Genomic DNA, 17,885 nt, shown 5'->3' with positions numbered 1-17,885 from the left:
TAGTCCAACCCCCTGCTTAGGCAAGAAACCCTAGACCAGTGATGGCTAATCTTTTTGCCGTTGCGTGCCAAAAGCGGGGGGAGCACAGGGGGGTGGGTGTTGCACATGAGTGTGCCCACACCCATAATTCAATGCCCCCCCTGTGTATGTCTGCGCGACCCCTTCACACTCCCCCCGCTTTTGGCATGCAACGGCAAAAAGGTTACCGGTGGCCCCAGTAGGCCTTTCAGCCTCCACTCCAATCTTCACATCTTTTGTACTCTTTATATTCAGCTGTTAGATAGCATGGGGTTTTATTTGTAATGTAAATAGCTCTTGGATTCAGGGTAAGGAGAGAGGGCCCTTTGGGAGTGTCGGACTGACATAATTAAGAGGGGAGGGGAGATTAATGCTTTGAATTCAACAGGAATGTTTGAGCGCGAACTCTCAACGGACATTGCATTCCTGATTTGATTGACAGCAAGAGACCTGTGGAAGAAGATTACCACGGGGGCCCCCGAGAAGGAGCTGGCATTGGACCAGAACTGATGACCTCTTGGGAAGAGGAGGGAGTAACAGCGGGGGTTTGGAATGTTAGCCATATTTTGTCTCAGATTCAACTTTATACTGCTGCAATCAAGATGTATCTAGTAAAAGTACTTTTCTTTATTTGCAAATGAAGTCAAGGTGTATTCTTTCCTAGATATAATCAGAGGCAGCCTGACAAGGCCCATTTTTTGCCCTCCCCAGGCTCCAGAAGTTTTCTTGGAGCCTGGAGAGGGTGAAAAGGGCCTCCCCTCCCCCCGAGGCCCTCCTGAGGCTGGAAACAGCCTGTTTCCCGACTTCCGGTGGGCCCCAAAGGCCCAAATATCAGCTGACCAGCACGCACGTGCATGTTGGAGCTGAGCTAGGGCAACACTCACATGCCCACAGATATGGCTCCACATGCTACCTGTGGCACACGTGCCATAGGTTCGCGATCACGGCCCTATATCATTTCAGACAAATATTTATCCAATCTCTTCTTAACTTCCAGTGTTGGAGCATTCACAACTTCTGGAGGCAAGTTGTTCCACTGATGAATTGTTCTATCAGGAAATTTCTCCTTGGTTCTAAGTTGCTTCTCTCCTTGATTAGTTTCCACCCATTGCTTCTTGTCCTGAACCTCAGGTGCTTTGGAGAATAGCTTGACTCCCTCTTCTTTGTGGCAACCCCTGAGATATTGGAACACTGCTATCATGTCTCCCCTGGTCCTTCTTTTCATTAAACTAGACATACCCAATTCCAGCAACCGTTCTTCATATGTTTTAGCCTCCAGTCATGTTCTATGATCCTTTCAGGTGAATTTACAATAGGAACAAACATACCAGTGTCATTTCTGTGTTTCCCACATAAAAGGCATTACCTGGAAATCTGCAGTGACAGATCCTCCACAGACGTCAATTAACTCCGTCATGTCATAGTACGCGTCAAATGTCCAAATGCAGCTCTTCAGGTTCAAATGTTTGTAGAACTGGATAGTCTTTGGTTCTCTCACGTTGGGATCGAACTGGTATGGCCGGTCATATCCAGGGCCCAGAATGATATCATCGTAGGTCACTTCATCTAAAAATCCAGCTTCTGGGTTGGAAGTCAAGAAATACAGAGCAAAAATTCAGTAATACGTCGAACCTAGAATTCCTGGGATATATAACAGAACTGGAAGGGACCTTGGAGGTCCTCTAGTCCAACCCCCTGATCAAGCAGGAGACCTTATGCCATTTCAGACAAATCGCTATCCAATCTCTTCTTAAAAACCTCCAGTGATGGAACACCCACAAGTCCTGGAGGCAAGTTGTTCCACTGATGAATTGTTCTAACTGTCAGGAAATTTCTCCTTAGTGCTAGCTTGGTTCTCTCCTTGATTAGTTTCCACCCATTGCTTCTTGTCCTGCCTTCAGGGGCTTTGGTTGACCACCTACTCTTTGTGCCACCCCCTTAGTTATTGGAACCCTTCTATCATGTCAACCCCAATCCTTTTTTTCACTAGACTAGACATACACACCTTTTAGCCTCCAGTCCCCTAATCATCTTTTTTTAAGTTTTTTATTTTTATAAACAAACAAACATACAATACATAATCAATCAATCAGTGTATCAACTGAGTACCACTTTTATGTCTTCTCCCTGCTCCTCCATTATTTCACTTATCCTAATAATGATCATTTCATTTATTATGCCATTTCTCCCACCTTTCTTTACACTTTTACTCTATATATATTTCTTATCCAACCAATCATAGAATTGCTCCCGTATCTTAAAATAGTCTGATTCCTCTCTTTCTTTAAGTGTCAAAGTCAATCTATTCATTTCAGCACAATCCAATATTTTCTTATTTCTCCCTCCATAGGGATTTTCTCTGCTTTCTCATCTTTGCGCAAATACTATCCTCGCTGCAGTTATAACATGTACAATCCAATATATATTTTCCTTACTAAACTCCCTGCTTAGCCAAGAAACCCTATACCATTTCAGACAAATATTTATCCAATCGCTTCTTAACAACTTCCAGTGTTGAGGCATTCGCAACTTCTGGAGGCAAGTTGTTCCACTGATTAATTGTTCTTTTTGTAATAAATAATTTTTTATTTCCATTTTTCAACATCATATTTATGTACAAACTATTATCCATCATTAATCATTAATTTTTATTTATTACTAATTCAGGCCTGCCCGACTGCCACTTCCTTTCTACACAACTTCCCTCTCTACCCTCTACTACTTTCCCTTATCCTTCATCCCCTTCACTTTACTACTTCCTCTCCTCCTTCTCCACTCCTCCCCACTGATTAATTGTTCTAACTGTCAGGAAATTTCCCCTTAGTTCTAGTTCTCTCCTTGATTAGTTTCTCTCCATTGCTTCTTGTCCTCCCCTCAGGTGCTTTGGAGAATAGCTTGACTCCCTCTTCTTTATGGAAGCTCCTCAAATCCTGGAACACTGCTATCATGTCTCCCCTAGTCCTTCTTTTCATACCCGTAAGCTAGACATACCCATACCTAGATATACCCAGTTCCTGCAACTGTTCTTTGTATGTTTTAGCCTCCAGTCCCCTAATCATCTTTGTTGCTCTTCTCTGCACTCTTTCTAGTCTCCCGACATCTTTTTTATATTATGGTGACCAAAACTGGATGCAATATTCAAAGTGTGGCCTTACTAAGGCATTATATAAAGTGATGGTGACAGCAAAGTAACAAAATATTTAGAATTTTGACAGCTCCGTGACAAATAAATAAGTGAGCAGCAGCTGTTCCAGACTCAGATCTAAACCGATCATTGGACACACAGAATATTGTTTAGAGCATCTAATTTTACAGAACGTTGCAGCTGTTGATGGACTAACTGCTATCTCTTTTTTATTGCTCTTGGTGTATTATTACCAAGCTCCAAGTAATTAAACAGCCTATCTTACAGTCATTTAACAATGACAGGTGGGCAAAAAAGAAAACTGCAGCTTTTTTTTTAAAAAAACAAAAAATAAAAATAAAAATGCAATCAAATGCACCGGTTTCTTTGAAAACAGGACAGAAAGAAAAGTTAAAGAGAAGAGAAAGCTAAACTGATTGACATATCCAACCAAGTAAGAAGGTTTTTAGGTGTTTTTTTTAAATATATATATAAATCTTCTATGTGACATCTCTAGAGGTTTGTCTCATCTTTTTTCCTGATGGGATCCTCATCTTTTAACGGCTACGTGACTGGCAGCTAAAACAAGGTCCTTGCCTCAGCGGCAAACACAGAGACAAACCATTCTGTTGGTGCCAATCAGGTGGCTCTGTTTTCACAGAATCCCGTGGCTGAGATTTCCTTTGTTTTGCTATTTTGAGAACGTACTCAAATCCGCAAATGTCTTTGGGAGAAAAAAAAAAGGAAAAGAACTTGGGATGAAAATGCAAATGTGGGGGAAAAAAATACCTGTGGAATTCACAGGTATGATCATCACCTATTACCATACTTTTCCGAGTATAAGATGCACTTCCCCCCACCCCCCACAAAAGAGGGTGGAAATGTCAGTGCATCTTGTAGACCGAAAACAGCCATTTTGGGCCTCCTGAAACCCGGCCCACGTGTCCCGTTTTTGCCAAAAACGGGCCCGTTTTTCACAAAAACAGAATGCGCAGAGGGTTTGGGAGGCCTGCAAAGTGCTTCCAGAGGCTGGGGAGGGCAAAAACAGGATGTGTGGGGGGTTTGGGAGTCCTGCAGACTGCTCCTGGGGGCCGGGGAGGGCAAAAATGGGATCTGTGGTGGGTTTGGGAGGCCAAAAATGGGCCCGTTTTTCACAAAAATGGGATGTGCAGAGGGTTTGGGAGGCCTGCAGAGTGCTCCTGGGGGCCGGGGAGGGCAAAAATGGGATCTGTGGTGGGTTTGGGAGGCCAAAAATGGGCCCGTTTTTCACAAAAATGGGATGTGCAGAGGGTTTGGGAGGCCTGCAGAGTGCTCCTGGGGGCTGGGGATCCGGTAGTTAAAAATGCTTTAAAAAGTAAAAAAAAAAAAAAAGTTCTAAAGTTCACGCGTCACTCAGCTGATCATCGGAACCTTTTTTTAAAAAACTTTTTAGGCATTTTTTTTTTACTGGAACCGGTAGTTTCTCTGGAACCGGTAGTAAAAATGCTTTAAAAAAGTAAAAAAAAAAAAAAAAGGCTCTGACGATCACAGCTGAACTGCGCAATCGTCAGAGCCTTTTTTTTTTACTTTTAAAAGCATTTTTTTACAACCTATTTGCCCGAATAGGTTGTAAAAAAATGCTTTTAAAAGTAAAAAAAAAAAGATTGTGCGCCGCAGTTGATCACACACAAACACGGGTTCTATTATACTTACCCCGTGTCTCCTTTTGGCACACAGCACGCATGCGCAGCCAGCGAACCGGTAGTAAACCCGTTCAGATTTTACCACTGCTCCAGGCCCAGTCCTGGATCTACTAGACATTAAAATCTAAAAGAAGGTAAGGGAATTTCTGCAAGACCAGGATTATTCGCTGTTTTGAAGAAGAACCGTCTTACCCGAAATGCCTTTAAGATCTTGGATGCTGACTATATTGGAACAGACATGCTGGTGCCTATAAATGGATTCTGACAATAGGAAATGCAAGTTGTGCAGAGGTCTGGTAGAAATCAGGGGGAGCATCCCATCCTGATGTGGAATTTGCACCGAGATGTGGATTCTGGAATGACAGAGAAAGGCAGAAATTTGATAGTTATATTGGATAAGGTCCACATACTGAAAGAGTATTGAGGTATACATATTAAACTCTAACGTCATCAAAAAAGCACAATAAAGAATGTTATTTCTGCGCCAACTCAGAAAGCTCAAACTGCCCAAGGAGCTGCTGATCCAGTTCTACAGAGGAATTATTGAGTCTGTCATCTGCACCTCTGACTGTCTGGTTTGGTTCTGCAACCCAACAAGACAGACACAGACTTCAGAGGATCATTAGAACTGCAGGAAAAACAATGGCTACCAACCTGCCTTCCATTGAGGACCTGTATACTGCACGAATCAAGAAGAGGGCCGTGAAAATATTTGCAGATCACTCGCATCCTGGACATAAACTGTTTCAACTCCTACCTTCAAAACGATGCTATAGAGCACTGCACACCAGAACAACTAGACAGAAGAAGACTTTTTCCTGAACGCCATCACTCTGCTAAACAAATAATTTCCTCAAGACTGTCAAATTATTTACTAAATCTGCACTACTATTAATCCTCTCATCATTCCCATCACCCATCTTTCCACTTATGACTGTATGACTGTAACTTTGTTGCTTGTATTCTTACGATTTATATTGATATTGTTTCCTGATTGCTTATTTGTACCCTATGACTATTGTTAAGTGTTGTACCTTATGATTCTTGATGAGCGTATCTTTTCTTTTATGTACGCTGAGAGCATATGCACCAAAGACTAATTCCTTGTGTGTCCAATCACACTTGGCCAATAAAAAATTCTATTCTATTCTATTCTATTCTATTCTATTCTATTCTATTCTATTCTATTCTATTCTATTCTATTCCAATCCAATCTAATCTAATCTATTCTAATCAATAAACCAGCTGGTTTTTTTGGTACTGTTCAAAAGGCAACTTTTGAAGTGGGCTTTCTTGGTTTTTTTCCCCTTGAAGATGTTTCACTTCTCATCCAAGAAGCTTCTTCAGTTCTGGCTGAATGGTAGGGGATGGAAGGATTTATATCCTTTGCAGTCATTAGCACTCTGAAAGTTGGTAATTAGCTCTCATTGAGGCCACTTAACAGAGTGCCAATGGGTATGGGGTCTTCTTGGCATTGCTAAAAGGACCGTGTTATATACAGGAGGTAGGTGCTGTTGTATACAGATAATCCTCAACTTACGACCACAAGTGAGCCCCAAATTTATGTTGCTAAGCGACAGATTTGTTAAGTGGGTTTTGCCCCATTTTACGACTTTTCATTGCAATTGTTAACTTAATAACACAGTTATTAAATGAATCTGGTTTCCCAATTGACTTTGCTTGTCAGAAGGTCGCAAAAGGGGATTGTAGGACCCCAGGACACGGCAACCGCCATAAATATGAGTCGGTTGTCAAGCATCCGAATATAAATCACGTGACCCTGGGGATGCTGAAACAGTCATAAAGTGAAAAATGGTCGTCAGTCATTTTTTTCGGTGCCGTTATAACTTCGAATGGTCACTAAGCAAACCGTTGTAAGCTGTAATACGTGATCATGGACAACCAACAGGCTGATTGAGAATCCCAAAGACCTAAGGCAGTGACGGCTAACCTTTTCAGCACCGAGTGCAAAACTGGAGCACACACGTGCGCCGGAGCACCGGAACCTGGAAGACAGCAGCTGGCTGGTGCACGCCGGACAGCTTATTAGAATAGAATAGAATAGAATAGAATAGAATAGAGTAGAATAGTATAGAATAGAATAGAATAATAGAGTAGAATAGAATAGAATAGAACAGAACAGAACAGAATAGAATAGAATAGAATAATAGAGTAGCATAGGGTAGAGTATAGAGTAGAATAGAATAGAATAATAGAGTAGCGTAGGGTAGAGTAGAATAGAATAGAATAGAATAGAATAGAATAGAATAGAATAGAATAGAATAGAATAGAATAATGAGGTAGCATGGGGTGAGTATAGAGTGAGAATAGAATGAGAATAATGGAGTGGCGTGGGGTGGGGTGGGGTGAGTAGAGGTAGAATAGAATGAATAGAATGAGAATAGAATAGAATGAGAATGAGATAGAATAGAATAGAATGGAATAGAATGAATAGAATGAGAATAGAATAGAATGGAATAGAATAGAGTAGCATGGGGTGGAGTAGAGTGAGTAGAGTGAGTAGAGTAGAATAGAATGAGTGGAATAGAATAATGGAGTGGCGTGGGGTGGGGTGAGTAGAGTGGGTAGAGCAGAGTAGAATAGAATAGAGTGAGAATAGAATAATGGAGTGGCGTGGGGTGAGTAGAGTGGGTAGAGTAGAGTAGAGTGAGATAGAGATAGAACAGAATGAGATAGAATAGAGATGAGATAGAATGAGATAGAATGAGATAATGAGTGGCATGGGGTGGGTATAGAGTGAGAATAGAATAGAATAATAGAGTGGCGTGGGGTGGAGTAGAATAGAGATAGAATAGAATAGAATAGAATAGAGATAGAATGAGAATAGAATAATGAGCAGCATGGGGTAGAGTAGAGTAGAATAGAATAGAATAATAGAGTAGCGTAGGGTAGAGTAGAATAGAATAGAATAGAATAGAATAGAATAATAGAATAATAGAATAATAGAGTAGCATAGGGTAGAGTATAGAGTAGAATAGAATAGAATAATAGAGTAGCGTAGGGTAGAGTAGAATAGAATAGAATAGAATAGAATAGAATAGAATAGAATAGAATAGAATAGAATAGAATAATAGAGTAGCATAGGGTAGAGTATAGAGTAGAATAGAATAGAATAATAGAGTAGCGTAGGGTAGGGTAGGGTAGAGTAGAGTAGAATAGAATAGAATAGAATAGAATAGAATAGAATAATGAGGTAGCATGGGGTGAGTATAGAGTAGAATAGAATGAGATAATGAGTGGCGTGGGGTGAGTGAGTAGAGTAGAATAGAATAGAATAGAATAGAATAGAATAGAATAGAATAGAATAGAATAGAATAGAATAGAATAGAATAGAATAATAGAGTAGCATAGGGTAGAGTAGAGTAGAGTAGAATAGAATAGAGTAGAATAGAATAATAGAGTAGTGTAAGGTAGAGTAGAGTAGAGTAGAGTAGAGTAGAATAGAATAGAATAGAATAGAATAGAATAATAGAGTAGCATAGGATAGAGTAGAATAGAACAGAATAATAGAGTAGCGTAGGGTAGAGTAGAATAGAATAGAATAGAATAGAATAATAGAGTAGCGTAGGGTAGAGTAAAATAGAATAGAATAGAGTAGAATAGAATAGAATAGAATAGAATAGAATAGAATAGAATAGAATAGAATAGAATAGAATAGAATAGAATAGAATAGAATAACAGAGTTGGAAGGGACCTTTGAGGTCTTCTAGTCCAACCCCCTGCTTAGGCAGGAAACCCTACACCATTTCAGACAAATGGCTATCCAACATTTTCTTAAAAACTTCCAGTGTTGGAGCAATCACAACTTCTGCAGGCAAGTCATTCCACTGGTTAATTGTTCTAACCGTCAGGAAATTTCTCCTTAGTTCTAGATTGCTTCTCTCCTTGATTAGTTTCCACCCATTGCTTCTTGTCCTACCCTCTGTGGGCGTGTATGCCATCATCAGCTGCTCTTCCAGGTTCTGTTGCGCGCATGTGCTCCAGACAACTGGGTTCGGCATGTATGCACAGCAGCAAGATGCTCTCTTCCAGGTTCCAGCGCGCACATGAAAGCAGCCGGCCGGAAGAGAGCAGCTGGCTGGGTCGTATGCCTGCTGGACCAGCTGTCCACCGCGCATGCGCATGATGGAACCTAGAAAAGCAGCTGGCAATGGCGCGTGTGCCTACAGAGAGGACATAAGGCCATCACGGACATAAGACAACTGAATTGAAGGGTGTATCAAATCTGTTTCATCCCCATTCAAATCATTGCCGATTGTGTTTTCCTCCTTTACACAATTTGGAACAACAGTTTGTACATTCTTCAAGATGCCGGTAAAAGAAACCTCATATTTAGATAAATATTTCCTCTGCATTTCCCCCCCTTATAAAATGAGAGAGAACTGGAGAGGAAGGGAGACTTGAGGAAATTTTTAACACAGCAAAATTAAAGGAGGGAAGATTGAAAATAACATCTAAAGGGATTTTCGTTTTTGCAGTTTTATGATCCTTGGGGAAAAAAATCTGACAGGTTAAGTGTGTTTAATGTAACACATTAATCAAGTCTTTTTTTTTTTCTCTGACATTTGCTTCAACATTTTATCACCTCAGATATTCTCCTTTCTCTCACTTTTTTTCCCTCCCTTAGCTAAAATGATTTAAGCGGCATCGTTCCGTTATTGGACTGATTGGTTAATGCTAAGAAGAAGAAAAAAGAGGAAACAATTGGAAAACGGATACTTATTTCTTATTTTGATCTTTCCTGCATTACTATATTTGCAAAAAGAAAAAAATGTAGAAGTGTCACTTCAGTATTAAATGATAATTTGTTATTGGTCCAGTGTCTTTCCCCTTAATTGTCTACAATACAAAGTCGGGATTTATTCCTGACTGACTAAAGTTATAAACACAGGTAGTTGTTTTTGTTTTATTTTAATTTATATCCCGCCCTTCTCCGCAGACTCAGGGCAGCTTACACTATGTCAAGCAATAGTCTTCATCCATTTGTATATTATATACAAAGTCAACTTAATTGCCCCCAACAATCTGGGTCCTCATTTTACCTACCTTATAAAGGATGGAAGGCTGAGTCAACCTTGGGCCTGGTGGGACTTGAACTTGCAGTAATTGCAAGCAGCTGTGTTAATAACAGACAGACTTAGTCTGCTGAGCCACCAGAGGCCCTGGTGGTAGCCTGAACTACCAGAGGTAGTTCTTGACTTAGAATCATTAGTTTAGTGACCATTTGAAGTTACAATGGCACTGAAACAATAGATTTACAACCAATCCTTGCACTTACAACTTTTGGCCTACACCAGTGTCGGCAAACCTATGGCACGCGTGCCAGAGGCAGCACACGAAACCATTCCGTGAAGAATGGGTGGCCTCGCTGGTTCCTCTTCCGCTTTCCTGTGATCACACGCATGCCGGTCAGCTGGCCGTTGCGCGCGCAGGAGCGGCAAAACCCAGAAAAGCAGCGTTCCAACACATGCGCAGACCGGCACCCAACATTCGGGTTGACATTGCGCGCATGCACGATGGCCAGCTGTTTGTCGGGCGCGGTTCCATGCCGGTATCCGGGTGTTCGGGTGCCGGCTCACGCATGCGCGATGGACCGCCGCTCTTCCAAGTATCGCCGCTTCGCGCAGGCCAGCTGCGCACACCTCGCGGGATGGTTTCACCTGCTATTTCTGGCACGCAAGCCAGCCCGTGAGAATGTCAAAGGTTAGCCATCACAGGCCTACACCCTTAATTGCTTTGCTTAGCCACGGAGGTTCTAGCTCCGATTGTGGTTCTAAGTTGAGAATTATCTGTAAGGAAGGCCTGTGTGAACTTTTATCAAAACAAGGACCTCTGATTCTCGTAACTGTTATATCATAACAGCTCCCACCTATAAATCAAAGTTTGCTCTTGGCTTGTGATCCTGGCTTGTTAGAGAAAAATCTAAGTAAGGAACTTGGTCTGAATAAAATGTTGAAGGAACGACAAATAGCCCTGGGAATCTGCTACTACCATGTTTCCCTGAAAATACGACCTACCCTGAAAGTACATCCTGGCTTGATTTTTACATGTGTGCCCAATACAAGTCCTACCCCCCAAAATAAGCCCTAATAAAGACTCCGCCCACTCCAGGGTGCACGGGTAAAAATTAAGCTAGGGTGGGGATTGGTGGGGCAGATGGAGCTGCACTACTACTTACTTTTGGACAGTTGCAACCAGGCCTTGCAGACCCCTGCCTTGCTGGGCCATTTCTCCTGCAGTCGGCTGCAGAGGCCATTAGGAAAGCTTTACTGGCCACAGAAGTTCTAAAGGCTGCCCACAGCGAAAAGGAGGTGGGGTGACGCACAAGTGAAGTGAGTCAGTGGGTGACATTCCCTCCCCTGAAAATAAGACCTGGTGACTTTTTGGTGGGGAAAAAAATCTGACAGGTTAAGTGTGTTTAATGTAACACATTAATCAAGTCTTTTTTTTTTTCTCTGACATTTGCTTCAACATTTTATCACCTCAGATATTCTCCTTTCTCTCACTTTTTTTCCCTCCCTTAGCTAAAATGATTTAAGCGGCATCGTTCCGTTATTGGACTGATTGGTTAATGCTAAGAAGAAGAAAAAAGAGGAAACAATTGGAAAACGGATACTTATTTCTTATTTTGATCTTTCCTGCATTACTATATTTGCAAAAAGAAAAAAATGTAGAAGTGTCACTTCAGTATTAAATGATAATTTGTTATTGGTCCAGTGTCTTTCCCCTTAATTGTCTACAATACAAAGTCGGGATTTATTCCTGACTGACTAAAGTTATAAACACAGGTAGTTGTTTTTGTTTTATTTTAATTTATATCCCGCCCTTCTCCGCAGACTCAGGGCAGCTTACACTATGTCAAGCAATAGTCTTCATCCATTTGTATATTTGATACAAAGTCAACTTAATTGCCCCAACAATCTGGGTCCTCATTTTACCTACCTTATAAAGGATGGAAGGCTGAGTCAACCTTGGGCCTGGTGGGACTTGAACTTGCAGTAATTGCAAGCAGCTGTGTTAATAACAGACAGACTTAGTCTGCTGAGCCACCAGAGGCCCTGGTGGTAGCCTGAACTACCAGAGGTAGTTCTTGACTTAGAATCATTAGTTTAGTGACCATTTGAAGTTACAATGGCACTGAAACAATAGATTTACAACCAATCCTTGCACTTACAACTTTTGGCCTACACCAGTGTCGGCAAACCTATGGCACGCGTGCCAGAGGCAGCACACGAAACCATTCCGTGAAGAATGGGTGGCCTCGCTGGTTCCTCTTCCGCTTTCCTGTGATCACACGCATGCCGGTCAGCTGGCCGTTGCGCGCGCAGGAGCGGCAAAACCCAGAAAAGCAGCGTTCCAACACACATGCGCAGACCGGCACCCAACATTCCGGGTTGACATTGCGCGCATGCACGATGGCCAGCTGTTCGTCGGGCGCGCTTCCATGCCGGTATCCGGGTGTTTGGGTGCCGGCTCATGCATGCGCGATGGACTGCCGCTCTTCCAAGTATCGCCGCTTCCGCGCAGGCCAGCTGCGCACACCTCGCGGGATGGTTTCACCTGCTATTTCTGGCACGCAAGCCAGCCCGTGAGAATGTCAAAGGTTAGCCATCACAGGCCTACACCCTTAATTGCTTTGCTTAGCCACGGAGGTTCTAGCTCCGATTGTGGTTCTAAGTTGAGAATTATCTGTAAGGAAGGCCTGTGTGAACTTTTATCAAAACAAGGACCTCTGATTCTCGTAACTGTTATATCATAACAGCTCCCACCTATAAATCAAAGTTTGCTCTTGGCTTGTGATCCTGGCTTGTTAGAGAAAAATCTAAGTAAGGAACTTGGTCTGAATAAAATGTTGAAGGAACGACAAATAGCCCTGGGAATCTGCTACTACCATGTTTCCCTGAAAATACGACCTACCCTGAAAGTACATCCTGGCTTGATTTTTACATGTGTGCCCAATACAAGTCCTACCCCCCAAAATAAGCCCTAATAAAGACTCCGCCCACTCCAGGGTGCACGGGTAAAAATTAAGCTAGGGTGGGGATTGGTGGGGCAGATGGAGCTGCACTACTACTTACTTTTGGACAGTTGCAACCAGGCCTTGCGCACCCAGACCCCTGCCTTGCTGGGCCATTTCTCCTGCAGTCGGCTGCAGAGGCCATTAGGAAAGCTTTACTGGCCACAGAAGTTCCTAAAGGCTGCCCACAGCGAAAAGGAGGTGGGGGTGACGCGCACAAGTGAAGTGAGTCAGTGGGTGACATTCCCTCCCCCCTGAAAATAAGACCTGGTGACTTTTTTGGTGGGGAAAAAAATATAAGATAGGGTCTTATTTCCGGGGAAACACGGTACCGAACAAATAATTAAGTTATGCAGGATAATGGAATTAACCAGGGGTGAAAACTATTTACCTTCCTTATTGGTTTGGAAGTGTGTGCGCTGCGCATGCTCACTTTGCTTGCGTGCGCATGCGTCACATGCGCTCGCAGACCTTGTGCGCAAAAAACACGTTACTTCCTGGTTAAAACCAGGAAATAATGACACCCGGCAGGTGGGCGGAGCTTCGCTCCACCTTCGCTACCGGATCGCCGAACCACTGACTACAATCACTACCGGATCGCACGATCCGGTCCAATCCGGGAGCATTTCACCCCTGGAATTAACTAAACCTTTGTCCCCGAAAAGCCAAATTTTACAAGAATAGTAGCTCTGTGTTTCTTGCTTTTTACCTGTTAGGATGTTCCTTGTGTTTTACATCCAGGTATTTCAAGGTGGCAATGAAAGATTGAGCCTGGAACCCCCGGGCTGTGCCAGCCACCACAGGGGTATGGCAGATGGCGCTGTCGGTCCCAATGGTGACTATATTACTCCGTAGGGGAGTGCCCACGTGGCCGGCTTTATCCACGGCTTTGGTCACGCACCGTACGTGGAATCTCCGGCTGAAGTAAATGCTGTCCAGCACCTGAGAGGAAGAGGAGGAAAAAGAGAGAGGTGGGGTAGGAAGATGAAGGATGCTGAATGGGTCTGAATATCAGCCAGGCAATAGCCCTCAAGAATCTTTCCTGTTATGATTATCATACATTGTCTTTTTGTTTGCTGACATTAAATGAATCATATCCTTACAACTTTTTATTTTTTTTGGCCGAGGACATTAAATGAATCACCACTGTCATTCAGCAAACCCAACTTTCCCCTATTTACGTTACTTGTCAGAAGCCAGCTGGGAAGTTCATAAATGGTGATGTCACCTTGAGATGTTGCATAATATCTTTTTTTTTTATTTGCATTTATATCCCGCCCTTCTCTGAAGACTCAGGGCGGCTTACACTATGTCAAGCAATAGTCTTCATCCATTTGTATATTATATACAAAGTCAACTTATTGCCCCCAACAATCTGGGTCCTCATTTTACCTACCTTTTAAAGGATGGAAGGCTGAGTCAGCCTTGGGCCTGGTGGGGCTTGAACCTGCAGTAATTGCAAGCAGCTGCTGTTAATAACAGACTGTTATATCTGCCTAATACTCCTTCTTCTTATTATTTTTCTACAACCACAACCCTGTGAGGAGGGTTGGATTGAGAAAATGTGACTGGTCTAAGGTCGCACAGCTGCCTTTCATGTCTAAAGAAGACTAGAACTCACAGTCTCTTGATATTTGGCCCAAAGTCACCCAACCAGCTTTCAGGCTTAAGGCGGGGCTAGAACCCACAGTCTCCTGGTGATTGGTCCAAAGTCACCCAGCTGGCTTTCAGGTCTAAGGAGGAACTAGAACTTGTAGTCTCCTAGTATTTGGCCCAAAGTCATCCAGGCTTTCATGTCAAGGCGAGTCTAGAACTCACAGTCTCTTGGTTTCTAGCCTAGTTTTCTAACACTTCTCTTTATCCCAAGCAACAGGAAAGAGATGGTTGAGGTCTGACCTGATGTTTTTTGCAGATTTTTCAAGAAGTGGCTGAGGCTATAATACCCAAGGATCTGAGGCCCTGGTGACCGTCATAGTCCAATTGTCCAGGCTTTGTTGGCAATGGAATTGCACACCTGAAATGGCAGGTGAACTTACTTCTTCTTTTAAGACCCAGAACATCTGAAGCATTGAATATATGTGTGGTCCAGCAATTGCATAATGAAAATGGGATCCATGGCCCTTCCCTTAAGGGATGGAGGCCATTGTTTGGATGCTCAGATATAAATGAATAAAGTAGGAATTTCTGGAGGAGAGCATGCCAGATTTCAGCCAGATTTCAGGCCTAAGGCAGGACTAGAACTCACAGTCTCCTGGTAATTGGCCAAAAGTCAATTTTGTGTCTACAAAGAGCAAGTCAGTTAATATGATAGATTAGAAAGAGTTGCTGGTTTTGTTCTTTTAGATCACTCTGTAATTGGACATTGGCAATTTGAAAGGGGCATGAAAGCAGAACCTGCCCAGGACAGGTTACAAAATAAAATTGGAAGACAACAGAAAAAAGGGAAGTGGCAACACAGATGTACAGGAAGGAAGTGGCATTAGCAAAACTGACGTAAGAATTTGCAATTATTTCAATGATGTGCCCTTGGGATTACTGATTAGAAAGAGAACGAATTGTTTCTTACTGGAGAAAGCATGCAGAATTTCATTTCTTGATGTTTAGCTACTCCCCAACATGCTAATTCACAGTATAACTCCTAATTTATTTGGCAGCATTTAAACTTTGCAGAATGTCATTGTAACCTGTATTCGAAAGTGGTTCAGGTCCAGCCAAACCCATGCCCCCTTGTCAGGGGTGGGCTGCTGGGGGTTCGCAGGGGTTCGGGAGACCCTCTAGCTAAGATTCTGTGCAGTTCTGTGCAGACCCCCAAATCACCAGTCCTGGCTGGCCCCACCCACCCCGCCCCACCCAGGAATCCCCACGTAGCCCGTTTTGGATGCAGGTAATAGAATTTTTATTGGCCAAGTGTGATTGGACACAAAAGGAATTTGTCTTGGTGCACATGCTCTCAGTGTACATAAAAGAAAAGACATACATTCATAAGTGCAGGGTGTGTGTGGAGGCTCGGGGAGGGTGAAAAAAGGGCCAACTGGAAATTTGGGAATGCCTTCCAGAAGGCCTACGGAGCCTGGGAAGGCCATTTTCGTCCTCCCAGAGGCTTGTGGAAAGCCTCCGGAACCCGGGGAGGGCAAAAATGCCACCTTCACTATGTGTCGTGTCCCACTCCTCCGCTGATGGCCGGGTCAGGGAAATCCGAATCAGGCATGCCTCTGCAGCTCTGCCAAAGTCCTAGCAAAGTCCTCAAGGCAGGCAGGAGACCAGAAAGTGACTTCAGCAAGATATGTTTGACTTTGCCTGACTCAGAGACTGCCAGAAAGCAGATCCTTTATATAGGCCATGGGGTGTGGCTCCATGACTCAGCACTTATCCAGGCCTGCCCCTCCCTTCCTTCTGACGCCGCCGCCTCTCCAATCTTCTGAAGCGAGGGTCACTCCAGTCTGCAGCTGTTGGTAATAAACCTCCCTCAGGCTCACATGCTGTGGGGGAGGGGGAGGGGTCTAGTTGCTCCGTTTGCCTGGGCATGGAGCCAGGGCTGGGGCCGGGAGGTGCCCCCTCCTCCTCAGCCTGTCTGGGCATGGAGCCAGGGCTGGGGCCGGGAGGTGCCCCCTCCTCCTCAGCCTGTCTGGGCATGGAGCCAGGGCTGGGGCCGGGAGGCATACTAGGACATTCTTCAGTGTTCGGAAGCAGATAAGCAGGCCCCGGCTGTGGTGAGATTGGGCGAGACACAACACTATGGTGCAGGAGGCCGACTAGGTCACACCCACCATGGCCATGCCCATCCAGCAACCGAGCGGAGAACCCGTTGCTAAAATTTTTGAAGCCCACTCCTGCCCTTATCCTTCGGATGGTATGCTCAGCACAATTCTCTATACCAGGAGTGAAATGTTCAATTTCATTGAGGGGCGCATAAGGGTTGTGTTTGACCTGGGGTGGGGGGGGGCAAGTGAGCGAGGCGGGGTGGGCGTGGGCAGGATGGGTGTGGCCAACTTGACGTTCTGAGCTCTCTGCCAGCAAAAATGGAGCCTGAGAGGGCTGTGCGCAGCCCTTCTGAGCTCCGTTTCCGGCTGCAACATCCTCTTGTAGCCCTCCCGAGCTCTGTTTGCACTGGCAGAGGGCTGCAGGAGGCCGTCGCAACTGAAAACGGAGCCTGAGAGAGCTGCACGTAGTCCTCCCAAGCTCTGTTTTTTCTGGCAGAGGCACCCCAGGGTGGTCCTTCATGGTTTCCAGGCCAGACCCATAGGCCAGATCTAAGCACCCTGCGGGCCGGATCTGGACCGCGGGCCTTGAGTTTGACACCCTTGCTCTATACCAGTGATGGCTAACCTTTTTGCCGTCATGTGCCAAAAGCAGGGGGAGTGGGGGGGAGTCGCACGCATGCATGCTCACACCCATAATTCAATGCTCCCCGCACCCCCACGCATGCGACCCCCCCCATGCTCCCCCCGCTTTTGGCACATGATGGCCCAGTGAGACCGGAAGGCCCGTTTTTCTCTCTCTCCCCAAGCTCCAGAGGCTTTCTAGGAGCCTGGGGAGGGCAAAAACAGCCTCCCTCCCCGGAGGCCCTCTGGAGGCCAGAAACAGCCTGTTGTACCTCGCCTGCCCTCCTCTCCTCAGCCGGGCCCCTCCCATCTCCTGCTATCTGAGCCAGAGACTGATAGTGAAGAAGAATGGCCTGGCATGCCTCCAGCCCCCAGCCCTGGCACCATGCCCGGACAGACTGAGCAAACAAACCTCCCTCCTACAGCGTGTGAGCACGAAGCCAGCCACGAGCTAGAATTGCCGGCAGCTGAGCAGGAGGACGAAAGGTGGGCAGATCCCCGCTTCCGGAGAATGGAGACGCGACGTCAGCAAAAGGAAGGGAGGGGCAGGCCTGGATAAGTGCTGAGTCATGGAGCCACACCCCATGGCCTATATAAAGGATCTGCTTTTTGGCATTCCTTGAGTCAGGCAAAGTCTCATCTGATTGCTGAAGTCACACCTTGGATTCCTGCCTGCCCTGAGAACTCTGACAGGAATTTGC

The 17,885-nt window shown here is 44.6% G+C and overlaps 1 protein-coding gene across 1 annotated transcript in view; it reads right to left on the bottom strand.

Annotated features, from left to right (window-relative positions):
- Positions 1-17,885, bottom strand: part of FRAS1 (Fraser extracellular matrix complex subunit 1) — a 548,508-nt gene that overhangs the window by 31,074 nt on the left and 499,549 nt on the right. Inside the window, exons 63-65 of the mRNA XM_058193082.1 lie at positions 13,572-13,804; positions 5,017-5,177; positions 1,385-1,599 (exon numbers count right to left, since the gene is read on the bottom strand). Coding sequence (XP_058049065.1) covers positions 1,385-1,599; positions 5,017-5,177; positions 13,572-13,804 — 609 coding nt within the window. The remainder of the gene's footprint in view (positions 1-1,384; positions 1,600-5,016; positions 5,178-13,571; positions 13,805-17,885) is intronic.

Source organism: Ahaetulla prasina, chromosome 8, assembly GCF_028640845.1.
Source record: "Ahaetulla prasina isolate Xishuangbanna chromosome 8, ASM2864084v1, whole genome shotgun sequence".
Lineage (NCBI taxonomy): Eukaryota > Metazoa > Chordata > Lepidosauria > Squamata > Colubridae > Ahaetulla > Ahaetulla prasina.
This window is presented reverse-complemented; position numbering and strand designations above follow the sequence as displayed.